This window comes from Pseudochaenichthys georgianus, chromosome 15, assembly GCF_902827115.2.
Source record: "Pseudochaenichthys georgianus chromosome 15, fPseGeo1.2, whole genome shotgun sequence".
Classification (NCBI taxonomy): domain Eukaryota; kingdom Metazoa; phylum Chordata; class Actinopteri; order Perciformes; family Channichthyidae; genus Pseudochaenichthys; species Pseudochaenichthys georgianus.
Window position 1 is genome coordinate 6008863 of NC_047517.1, and position 12123 is coordinate 6020985.

At 43.8% G+C, this 12123-nt stretch overlaps 1 protein-coding gene across 1 annotated transcript in view; it reads left to right on the plus strand.

Annotated features, from left to right (window-relative positions):
* Positions 1 to 8694, plus strand: part of pwwp2b (PWWP domain containing 2B) — a 14747-nt gene extending 6053 nt beyond the window's left edge. Inside the window, exon 3 of the mRNA XM_034101003.1 lies at positions 7022 to 8694. Coding sequence (XP_033956894.1) covers positions 7022 to 7028 — 7 coding nt within the window. The 3' untranslated portion in view covers positions 7029 to 8694. The remainder of the gene's footprint in view (positions 1 to 7021) is intronic.
* The last annotated feature ends 3429 nt before the right edge of the window (positions 8695 to 12123 follow it).

Consider the following 12123-nt stretch of genomic DNA (forward strand, 5'->3'; position numbering starts at 1 on the left):
GGAGAGATGTAGTAGACTCGTAAAAAACCATTACAGATAATAAATACATTTGGGTCCTTGTAGTGTCGGCTCTCTTTGAAATATGATGAAATCTAGAAAAAAGAAAAAGGAGGAATAGTTGAGCATGAGATACCTGGCCTTTTTTTTTGCTCCCTTATCCAGTCTCAGCAACAATCTACCTTGGCGGCCATTTTTTCCACCAGCCTTGTGAAACGGTATATAAATTGTAGCCGTGGCAACCGCACGTACTCCCTCCTGGGTCTTGATGACACAGTGTGAGAATTCAGGAACACCTCGGAGATCTCTCTTCAGTCCTCAGCCTCTGCACAGGAGAGAGAAGACAGAGCACAGAGTAAAGACAATGAGCAAACAGACGGTGTTTTATCAAGAGCAGGGATTGAGCAGCAGCCGGACCGTGTCGTGTTAGTCCACTGAAGGTTACGGGAGGGAATGGCAGCTATTTTAAAGCGAGCTGAAATCTCTGTGTAGCTGACAGGGCGAGCAAACGCTTCCTTTGTGAGCTCTGGAAGAAGTACCAAATAAAGGCTTACAATCTGCCAGCAGTCTGAGTCAACAGCAGGTCTGGAGCAGCCCGTCTGTCTCTCGTATCAATCAGAAGACAATATTTAACCTTTGAGTGTGTGTTGCTGCAGGAGACATGCACGCAGAAACCAGGGGGACAGCTCTGCGTCGCTACGGAGTGACACAACAGCTATTGTATGCATACGCAGTCAGTTGTGGAAAAAGCATTCCGATTCTTTACTTGAGTAAAAGTACTAATACCCCACTGAGAAATTCCTCAATTTCAAGTAAAAGTACTGCATTCAGTACGATTAGGAGAATGCACTTGAAGTATTAGGAGTAAAAGTACTTATTGCAGAAAAATCTCAATATAAAACAAATTAGATTTGAAAGCAAAAGCGCAGAACTTCACATTTAAGAAGCTGGGACTGTGAAATATATTTGAACAGAAGACTTTGCTGCCAATTAATTCTCTGTTAACCCACTCATGGTTTTAGTTACATAGACATAAATAAATATTGGATGGTTTAATCTACACCAAATAATCACACTTTAAACATTTCCCCTAAGTGTTGTCTGTCAACATCTGCATTTTCAAAGTGAATACAATATGTCAAATAAATGTAGTGGAGTAAGAAGTAACATTTGCTTCCAATATGTAGTAGAAGTATAAAGTAGTATAAAATGAAAATACTTGGTTAAATACAAGTACATTAAATGTGTACTTCAGTGCAGAACTTGAGTAAATGCACTTCCACCACTGGATGCTCTTTCTGTTGACAGTGAGCAGCTCAGCCTGAGCCTGCGTTTAAGCTGCTATTGATGCTTGGCTCCTTTCCTCACAGCAACCCCTTCATGGCATTAATACGGCTGTGCCCGGAGGCTGGAGCGGCATCATGTTCACTTAGCTCACACTCCCATGAACATGAACAAATTAGCTGCTTTGAAAGACATTTAAGGAAAGGGCTTGGCAATGGGACCTGAACACATATTCATCATGTACAGTTATAATACCTTTAGAAGAGTTTAGGGCAACAACAAAAAACTAAAGTGAAATACATTTTTTAAATACAAGGCGAGTCGACTTCAAAGTAAGAATTTGGATTTTGTTCTCAAACTGCTGACTTAAATACCTTTCTCACGGGTGGCCCTGACACCGTCCGGATTATGAATCTGTGCGCCTCCTGCGGTGAGGAATATGTTCACTGTGCGATAACCCTTTAATGGGCTCTAATTCAATCTGCAGGGTATTTTAGGGAATGGAATGCAATTAGGATATCAGGGCTCTACTACGCAAACATGTAGAGGGTATCTCAGCCACGACGCAAGGATTTCAATTGTGGGTGGGCCAATGTCATTTAGGCTGGGCCTGTTCAAATGTTCCTCGTTAACAAAAAGAAATGCCTGCATATCATTGTAGGCCACCGTGTAATCCATATTTCCTATAGGCTCGTAAAGACACTTTGTCTAAACCCTTCTCTCTTAAACATGTTCACGTATACGAAGCTTAAATAAATAAATGATTAAGCGGCACGCTGCATGGCCGTAACGAGTGAAATTAAAATGTTATAGCCTACTATCTCTAACATTTTGTTTTGTTACATTACATTTAGAAACAAAGAGCATACAACGGCAGAATATGGACCAATGAGCGAGCACCCGATGCGTGTCTGTGCGGTTAGACTGCAGCCTGATGTGTGTCTGTGCGGTTAGACCGCAGCCTGCTGTCCTTTAGCGGATCTAGCGAAGTGAGTGGCCGTGCGTAAATGGCACTGGTTCTCTGATGCGGCACTTTTCAGAGGCTGCAGATTTGTAGGCTACTTCCTTCTGACGCTGCAGAGCTTCCATGAGCTGAAGGCACGTTCCATACTAAAGCAGCTGGCAGCAGATACTGTTGCTTCACACTCGGAAGCGTTGCTGATTTGGGCTGGAGAATGCCTGCCGCGTCAGGGTGCGCTCCGGTAGTTGCAAATGGCACGACATTTGAGCTCTACGTTTCTTAATCATTTCTCTAGATATTTAGTCTCGATATGAAATGTGTGTGCAGCAGGTATAACGTTAGAAAACTGCAGCCTGGTAAAAACAGGGAGAAAAAACTATCATTTTCATCTTTCACCTGCGTGTGCTTACACAACTGGTAACTATAAATATTATTAAAACTTTGATGATTAAATAGAACGTCTTTCCAGTTTTACGAAAACAAATGTTAAGGCTGTGCAAACGTTTATAAAATGTCTGAACAAAAACATCAACAGTAAACAGCTAATGTAGCAAGGGACACAATAGAAACACATTGATTACTAACATGTCTCCAGTCACGAGCAGAGGATGTTCGAGGGGAAGGGGCTTAACAGCATAAAAGGGCACTTCGGCCATTTTTGTTAATAATCTAATAAAAATAGGCTATGCCTCGAATGACATTCGTGTTTACTGAGAGCATAGTCGATGCGTTTCCAGTCCCTGTAACCATGGCCTCCGCTCTCACTAAAATGCCGGCACATTTTACAAAACACACTGTCCTTGCTAATGCTATACTCCAAGAACGTGTACTCGTCATACCAGTGGGCAGCGAAGCTCCTTTTCGTTTGTCCGAAAAGTGTCTGAGGGTACTTTATGAGCTTTGGCTGTGGAGCCGCCGGGTCATCTGTGGGTGATGGGTCGCTATTTTCTGTTATCCTGCAACGGGTGCTACGTCCCGCAGAGGGACTGAGCTCAGCGGGGGCACAGCATTAAACACACTGTCGTCTCTGAGGCGGCACCTGCTGTGAGGAAGATGAGTGTGGTGGTTCTGGCGGCGGCGACTCTGTTCTTACTCTTTAAAAAAAACCTCCATTGTTGTGACATCGTTAGTGAGCACGGTATATTTGTTGTGTCTGTCCAGTCCACTGTCCTCCTTCGTCTGCGTGCGGCCGCGAGAAGTTCTACGATGTGTTTGCTCCCGCGCTTCGACTATGAGTTCCGCCTGATTACGTTAATTAATGTTGCTTTTAATTTTATTTATCTTTTAAAAAGGGAAACACATGTTTGCTCTTATTTTATTATTTAATTGTTCATTTTGATCAAGAAATGTTGGAAACTATATTTTCGCCAAGTCATTTTTGATCAATGAATGGTGGGCCCAGTGCCAGAGTGGGTGGGCCTAGGCCCAGTAGGCCCACCCACTCTGGCACTGGGCCCACCATTCATTGATCAAAAATGACTTGGCGAAAATATAGTTTCCAACATTTCTTGATCAAAATGAACAATTAAATAATAAAATAAGAGCAAACATGTGTTTCCCTTTTAAAAGATAAATAAAATTAAAGCCAACATTAATTAACGTAATCAGGCGGAACTCATAGTCGAAGCGCGGGAGCAAACAATCGTAGAACTTCTCGGCCGCACGCACGCGACAGAGGACAGTGGACTGGACAGACACAACAAATATACCGTGCTCACTAACGATTGTCACAACAATGGAGGGTTTTTTTTAAAGAGTAAGAACAGAGTCGCCGCCGCCAGAACCACCACACTCATCTTCCTCACAGCAGGTGCCGCCTCAGAGACGACAGTGTGTTTAATGCTGTGCCCCCGCTGAGCTCAGTCCCTCTGCGGGACGTAGCACCCGTTGCAGGATAACAGGACAATAGCGACCCATCACCCACAGATGACCCGGCGGCTCCACAGCCAAAGCTCATAAAGTACCCTCAGACACTTTTCGGACAAACGAAAAGGAGCTTCGCTGCCCACTGGTATGACGATTACACGTTCTTGGAGTATAGCATTAGCAAGGACAGTGTGTTTTGTAAAATGTGCCGGCATTTTAGTGAGAGCGGAGGGCCATGGTTACAGGGACTGGAAACGCATCGACTATGCTCTCAGTAAACACGAATGTCATTCGAGGCATAGCCTATTTTATTAGATTATTAACAAAAATGGCCGAAGTGCCCTTTTATGCTGTTAAGCCCCTTTCCCCTCGAACATCCTCTGCTCGTGACTGGAGACATGTTAGTAATCATGTGTTTTCTATTGTGTCCCTTGCTACATTAGCTGTTTACTGTTGATGTTTTTGTTCAGACATTTTATAAACGTTTGCACAGCCTTACATTTGTTTTCGTAACAACTGGAAAGACGTTCTATTTAATCATCAAGTTTTAATAATATATATATGTTACCAGTTGTGTAAGCACACGCAGGTTTGAAAGATGAAAATGATAGTTTTTTCTCCCTGTTTTTACCAGGCTGCAGTTTTCTAACGTTATACCTGCTGCACACACATTTCATATCGAGACTAAATATCTAGAGAAATGATTAAGAAACGTAGAGCTCAAATGTCGTGCCATTTGCAACTACCGGAGCGCACCCTGACGCGGCAGGCATTCTCCAGCCCAAATCAGCAACGCTTCCGAGTTGTGAAGCCAACAGTATCTGCTGCCAGCTGCTTTAGTATGGAACGTGCCTTCAGCTCATGGAAGCTCTGCAGCGTCAGAAGGAAGTAGCCTACAAATCTGCAGCCTCTGAAAAGTGCCGCATCAGAGAACCAGTGCCATTTACGCACGGCCACTCACTTCGCTAGATCCGCTAAAGGACAGCAGGCTGCGGTCTAACCGCACAGACACACATCAGGCTGCAGTCTAACCGCACAGACACGCATCGGGTGCTCGCTCATTGGTCCATATTCTGCCGTTGTATGCTCTTTGTTTCTAAATGTAATGTAACAAACAAATGTTAGAGATAGTAGGCTATAACATTTTAATTTCACTCGTTACGGCCATGCAGCGTGCCGCGTTAATCATTTATTTATTTAAGCTTCGTATACGTGAACATGTTTAAGAGAGAAGGGTTTAGACAAAGTGTCTTTACGAGCCTATAGGAAATATGGATTACACGGTGGCCTACAATGATATGCAGGCATTTCTTTTGTTAACGAGGAACATTTGAACAGGCCCAGCCTAAATGACATTGGCCCACCCACAATTGAAATCCTTGCGTCGTGGCTGAGATACCCTCTACATGTTTGCGTAGTAGAGCCCTGATATCCTAATTGCATTCCATTCCCTAAAATACCCTGCAGATTGAATTAGAGCCCATTAAAGGGTTATCGCACAGTGAACATATTCCTCACCGCAGGAGGCGCACAGATTCATAATCCGGACGGTGTCAGGGCCACCGTGAGAAAGGTATTTAAGTCAGCAGTTTGTAGAACAAAATCAAATTCTTACTTTGAAGTCGACTCGCCTTGTATTTAAAAAATGTATTTCACTTTAGTTTTTTGTTGTGCCCATAAACTCTTCTAAAGGTATTATAACTGTTACATGATGAATATGTGTTCAGGTCCCATTGCCAAGCCCTTTCCTTAAATGTCTTTCAAAGCAGCTAATTTGTTCATGTTCATGGGAGTGTGAGCTAAGTGAACTGATGCCGCTCCAGCCTACCGGGCACAGCCGTATTAATGCCATGAAGGGGTTGCTGTGAGGAAAGGAGCCAAGCATCAATAGCAGCTTAAACGCAGGCTCAGGCTGAGCTGCTCACTGTCAACAGAAAGAGCATCCAGTGGTGGAAGTGCATTTACTCAAGTTCTGCACTGAAGTACACATTTAATGTACTTGTATTTAACCAAGTATTTTCATTTTTATACTACTTTATACTTCTACTACATATTGGAAGCAAATGTTGGTACTTCTTACTCCACTACATTTATTTGACATATTGTATTCACTTTGAAAATGCAGATGTTGACAGACAACACTTAGGGGAAATGTTTAAAGTGTGATTATTTGTGTAGATTAAACCATCAATATTTATTTATGTCTATGTAACTAAAACAATGAGTGGGTTAACAGAGAATTAATTGGCAGCAAAGTCTTCTGTTCAAATATATTTCACAGTCCCAGCTTCTTAAATGTGAAGTTCTGCGCTTTTGCTTTCAAATCTAATTTGTTTTATATTGAGATTTTTCTGCAATAAGTACTTTTACTCCTAATACTTCAAGTGCATTCTCCTAATCGTACTGAATGCAGTACTTTTACTTGAAATTGAGGAATTTCTCAGTGGGGTATTAGTACTTTTACTCAAGTAAAGAATCGGAATGCTTTTTCCACAACTGACTGCGTATGCATACAAATAGCTGTTGTTGTCACTCCGTAGCGACGCAGAGCTGTCCCCCTGGTTTCTGCGTGCATGTCTCCTGCAGCAACACACACTCAAAGGTTAAATATTGTCTTCTGATTGATACGAGAGACAGACGGGCTGCTCCCAGACCTGCTGTTGACTCAGACCTGCTGGCAGATTGTAAGCCTTTATTTGGTACTTCTTCCAGAGCTCACAAAGGAAGCGTTTGCTCGCCCTGTCAGCTACACAGAGATTTCAGCTCGCTTTAAAATAGCTGCCATTCCCTCCCGTAACCTTCAGTGGACTAACACGACACGGTCCGGCTGCTGCTCAATCCCTGCTCTTGATAAAACACCGTCTGTTTGCTCATTGTCTTTACTCTGTGCTCTGTCTTCTCTCTCCTGTGCAGAGGCTGAGGACTGAAGAGAGATCTCCGAGGTGTTCCTGAATTCTCACACTGTGTCATCAAGACCCAGGAGGGAGTACGTGCGGTTGCCACGGCTACAATTTATATACCGTTTCACAAGGCTGGTGGAAAAAATGGCCGCCAAGGTAGATTGTTGCTGAGACTGGATAAGGGAGCAAAAAAAAAAAGGCCAGGTATCTCATGCTCAACTATTCCTCCTTTTTCTTTTTTTCTAGATTTCATCATATTTCAAATAGAGCCGACACTACAAGGACCCAAATGTATTTATTATCTGTAATGGTTTTTTACGAGTCTACTACAATCTCTCCTCCAAATCTGCTGCTGTCATAACCGCAGTCCTCAATGTGTTCACGGAGAGGTTTTACTCGTCCTTCAAAGGAACCCCCCCCCCCCCCCTCTTTACTTGGACATGAACTGTTTGACCCACGTCTCTAAAAGTCTTACCACGAATCCTCTTCGTTCTGTCGATGTGAACAGCGAAGTAGTGACTGTTCCCGCTCTCCTGGTGACCCGTGTTCCATCCCTCCGCACCGTTAGTCGGATTGGTGGATGTATTTATAATGAACTCTATTCCTTTCCAAAAACATGATTTGTCTCTCTTCCATTTCATTTTAACTTGAGGACTGTCATGTCATCAAACCCCCCCCTACCCTTCCCCTTTCAACTCTTTATTTTCCTGAGATACATTTTTACATCACTTTATTTAAAGCGTCACGTTTAAGAAAAAAAGCACTTTATCTGTACCTTGGTGGCCTGCTTGTGAGCTCACTGTCTGAGACACTATTTGCGAGATACAGCCCTGATAGGCAGCAGGCGAGTTCAGAAGCCTTGTGGTTGACTATCCATGGCCTGGAGATACAAAAAAAAACTTTCTTTGTTTTATTTATTGTACGATGTATGGGACACCAGACACGGGATGGTTGTGTACACTGTATTCTCGACTTTGGGTGCATTTTCTCTCTCGGCTCACACACACACTACAACAACATTTCCACTGGAGAACATGGGTGAACACATGTGTCAAAGCCCCCTATGCATTATCAGTAAAGCTTTATGAGTGGGAGAAGAAGGAAACACATGCTGTAAGAATACTGTGAATTCAACTGCTGAAGAGGAGCTCCCTACTACTCAGAGTCATTGGCAGAAGAGCAGACTGCAACGCTGACCTTTAGTGACCTTTGTGTTGAAAGCAGCACTGTTGGAATAGGGGGAGGGGAGGCAGCGAAGGCAAGAGGCTGTCAAGCAAAGCCCGGTCTGTATTAAAAAAAAAAAAAAAACACCGAGCGAAAGGCACAGTCACGCTCGGCCAACCAGACGTCTCGCTCATGCCCGTCTGGAACACTCCGCTCACATAGAGGCTGAGAGCAGCTCATCCTTTGTCAAAGAGAGATGTGTGTTTATTAGGGGAGCATGTAATGCACTCCTCCCAGTTTTGATAATCTGCGGTTTTGACTGTGCCGTCGAGTCCCGGCTAGTTTCCAGGCAGCCTTACACAAGACGAGTGGGAGAGTCTCAGCGTGTGTTTGCCTGAGAGAGGCCGGCAGGATGAGCAACATGGCTGTCTACTGTTGCCCACGTTGGTCAATGTTATTGGCTACTTTTCTTTTGTTTTCTTTTTTACATGTACTGTACATAAAATAAAATATAAAGCAATACCTGTGCTGTTATGGATGGGTCACTTTGTCATCATAATGTAATGGTTCAATTGCTAAAGTTGGGGGGTTGAGCATAGCATAATATTCAGATCAGAATCCAGTTTATTGCACATACTAGGAACAACTTTAACTATTTAGCATTAAGAAGACAAGTTTTTACACCAAATGTAAATACAAAAGAAACAAAAAAACTTAGTACAATGAATATATGACAAACTGCAGTGTTTATATTATATTTTAAACTGGATTCTGTGCAGAGATGTGCCAAATTGTCTGGATACAGGATGTAAGTCCTCAAAAAACAAGCTACCCGAAGTTGAAAGTTGAAAAAGGGCATTTCACTCATTTCAAACCTTTTCTTCTATAAAGTTGGTGAAAGGAAGTTGTAATTAATGTCTTAGTTTAGTACTAAACCTAAAAAATGATGCACTACCTAATGGGAGCATTTCAAAATGTTATAAAATAAATACAACTTTGGGTATGATGGATGGCTTTTTGAAGAAGCATGTTCAAGGGGGACTCTAATGATAGGTTCCCTGTTGCATTACTGGAAATGTAGGATGCTGTGTTAGGATTTTGCCCCATACTAAACAACATACATACTACGACTGATAGTCACGATATCTCACCCTCAGTAGCTGGACTGTTCTTATTGCAGTACAGCATCCAAAATAAAATATATTCCTGTCATAACCACATTTGTATTTGAAGGGGATTGATAAATGTAATAAACATTATTTTCCTATGAGCCTCATCAACTACATCTGAGTAAAAACACAATCATATGTTTGGTACTTACTGCTGATGCCCTGACACGGTCAGGCTATAGCCACAAAAGTGGACACACAGGCACACTTTGTTTTTTATTTTCTCATAGACACAAACATTTCAACAATTCACCTCTTTCTTAACCGGTGCAGTCTTTCCGTGGCCATTAGAAGTATGCAGGCTCGAGGAACTAACACATTGGCTACACTTTTCAAGCTTAGCGGTGGTAGCTAGCTTGGTAATAAGATACATTAGACCTTTAATGACCCCCGTAGGGAAATTCAAGAAATCCACTGACCCTGACGTGATTTGAATACGCAACCTTCTGATCAGACGCGCTACCGTTGCAGCACAGAGTCTGATAACAGGTATCGGTTTAAACTGTTCATACTCTGTCTGCCCTTGTTTGATGTAGGGACCCTTTAAAAGCAAATCAAACCCTAATATGTCACTTTCATCAGACTCGGTAAATTAAGCCTAATCTAGCAAGATCTCTCTGACAAAACAAATCAATTTGGTTGTTTCCTGTCACTCCCTATCCCTCTTTGCTCTCCTCAGCCATCTGTTCGCTTCCTCAGCTGTAGCCGGTCCACATGTGTTGATTTGTAGCTCCTGCATCATTAATATACGAATAGGATGTTGCATAATGTGTGCAGCTCAGTGGCTTTGGGCCGGTGAAGGTGAGGTGACCTACGTCTGTCTCCTGATCTGATCATTTTGCTATAGAGGCTCAGCTGTTGTTCTCCCTTCCCCCCTCGCCTGCTCTCATTTCATACCACTGACCTGACTTTGTCTAATGTCAGACATTTCATAACTCTACACTCAGTTTCCATTCGACCACAGCTGCCCTAAAGCAAACTGACTGATTTTAATAAGGGGAAATGGAAAAATATAGTGTCTGAAATGAAACAGAAATTCTAGAATTGGACCTGTTTGGATGTTAAGGTCTGAACTACTACTATACCAAGTAGAGAGAGTTTAATACCAACACAACTGTATCAATATATACCTTTTTAGGTGACTTAGCATTCTGCTTGCTGCATTTCATTTGCAATCGGGCTGTTACTCAGGAGCAAAAAAGTGAAATTCACACAATCGCCATAATTGAGCTTCACTCTATGTTCAATTAAGCATCACAAACATGCCTTTATCTGGTGTAGTTGTTTTTGTCTCTCTCAGAAACATTCCTGATTAATTTAATCAAGTCTGAAAGAAAATGTATTTTCTTACAATGTCAACATTTATGTCTGAATACAATGTGACATTTCTTGTGGTTTTTGAAGGGCTAAAGGAATGGATTGTTTTAGAAGGCAATATTGAAGCTGTTAGTGAGGATGTACTATGGATAATTATCAATAAAAAAGTTAAAGAAAAACAATATATCAACCGCCTACTCCGCCCCCTGCCAGCCCTCAGGGGCTCCCGATCTGTGCTCCAAATTCCTCGACTTCTTCCAGGCGAAAGTCGGAGGCCATCCATCAGCAGCTCCTGGCGCCTGGCCCTCCCCCCCCTACCTACACCTCAGCCACCTGGTAACGCACCCCCAGCACCGCGCCTCTCCCAATCCAACCTCTCCTCCTTCTCCCTTGTGGATGCTCTCCAAGTGGCCAAACTGGTCAGTTCGGCCAAGACCCTCCACCTGCTCCCTGGACCCCATGCCCACAGCCCTGGTCAAGGACTGCCTACCCACCCTCTGTCCCTACATGGTGGTCATCATCAACGCTGGTATAGTCCCCACCAGCTTCAAAATGGCTTCAATCACCCCCCATACTCAAAAAACCTGGCCTGGACCCCGACGACCTCCCGAACCACTGGCCGATCTCCAACCTTCCTTTCCTAAGCAAAACTCTGGAAAGAGTGGTCGCCGGCCAACTCCATCTATACATGTCCAACCATCAGCTCTTTGAACCCTTCCAATCCGGCTTCAGACAGCAACACAGCACAACAAGATCACCAACGATCTCCTCATTGCTGCTGACTCTGGCCGCCTCAGCATCCTCATCCTGGACCTCTCTGCAGCGTTTGACGCTATCTCTCACAACATCCTCCTCACCCGCCTCTCAGACCTCCTAGGTATCACTGGCACAGCACTGTCTTGGTTCACATCCAACCTCCATAACAGGAAACAGTTTGTCTCCATCAATAGCTCTAATTCACCCCCGGCCCCAGTCCACCACGGTGTACCCCAGGGCTCTGTGCTTGGCCCCCTCCTGTTCACCATTTTCATGCTCCCCCTCGGCCAGATCATCCGAAATCATGGACTCAATTTCCACTGTTACGCTGATGATACCCAACTGTATCTCAGCACCACTCCATCCTCCCAGCTCCCCCCGCAGTCTCTCATCAACTGCCTGCATGACATCAAAGCATGGATGTCATGCAACTATCTCAAACTAAACAGCAGGAAAACAGAGCTCATGGTTGTGGCACCCAAGGCGCTGCTCCAGAAGGTTGGTGACGTCATCCTTGAGGTCGACGGCAGCTCCATCTCCCCATCTCCTGAAGCCCGCAACCTGGGTGTCATCCTCGACTCCACCCTCTGCTTCCATTCCCACGTTAAGTCTGTGACCAAATTGGCCTTTTTCCATCTAAGGAACATTGCAAGACTCCGACCGTCACTCTCGGAGTTGGTTGCCGAAACCCTAGTCCATGCGTTTGTCA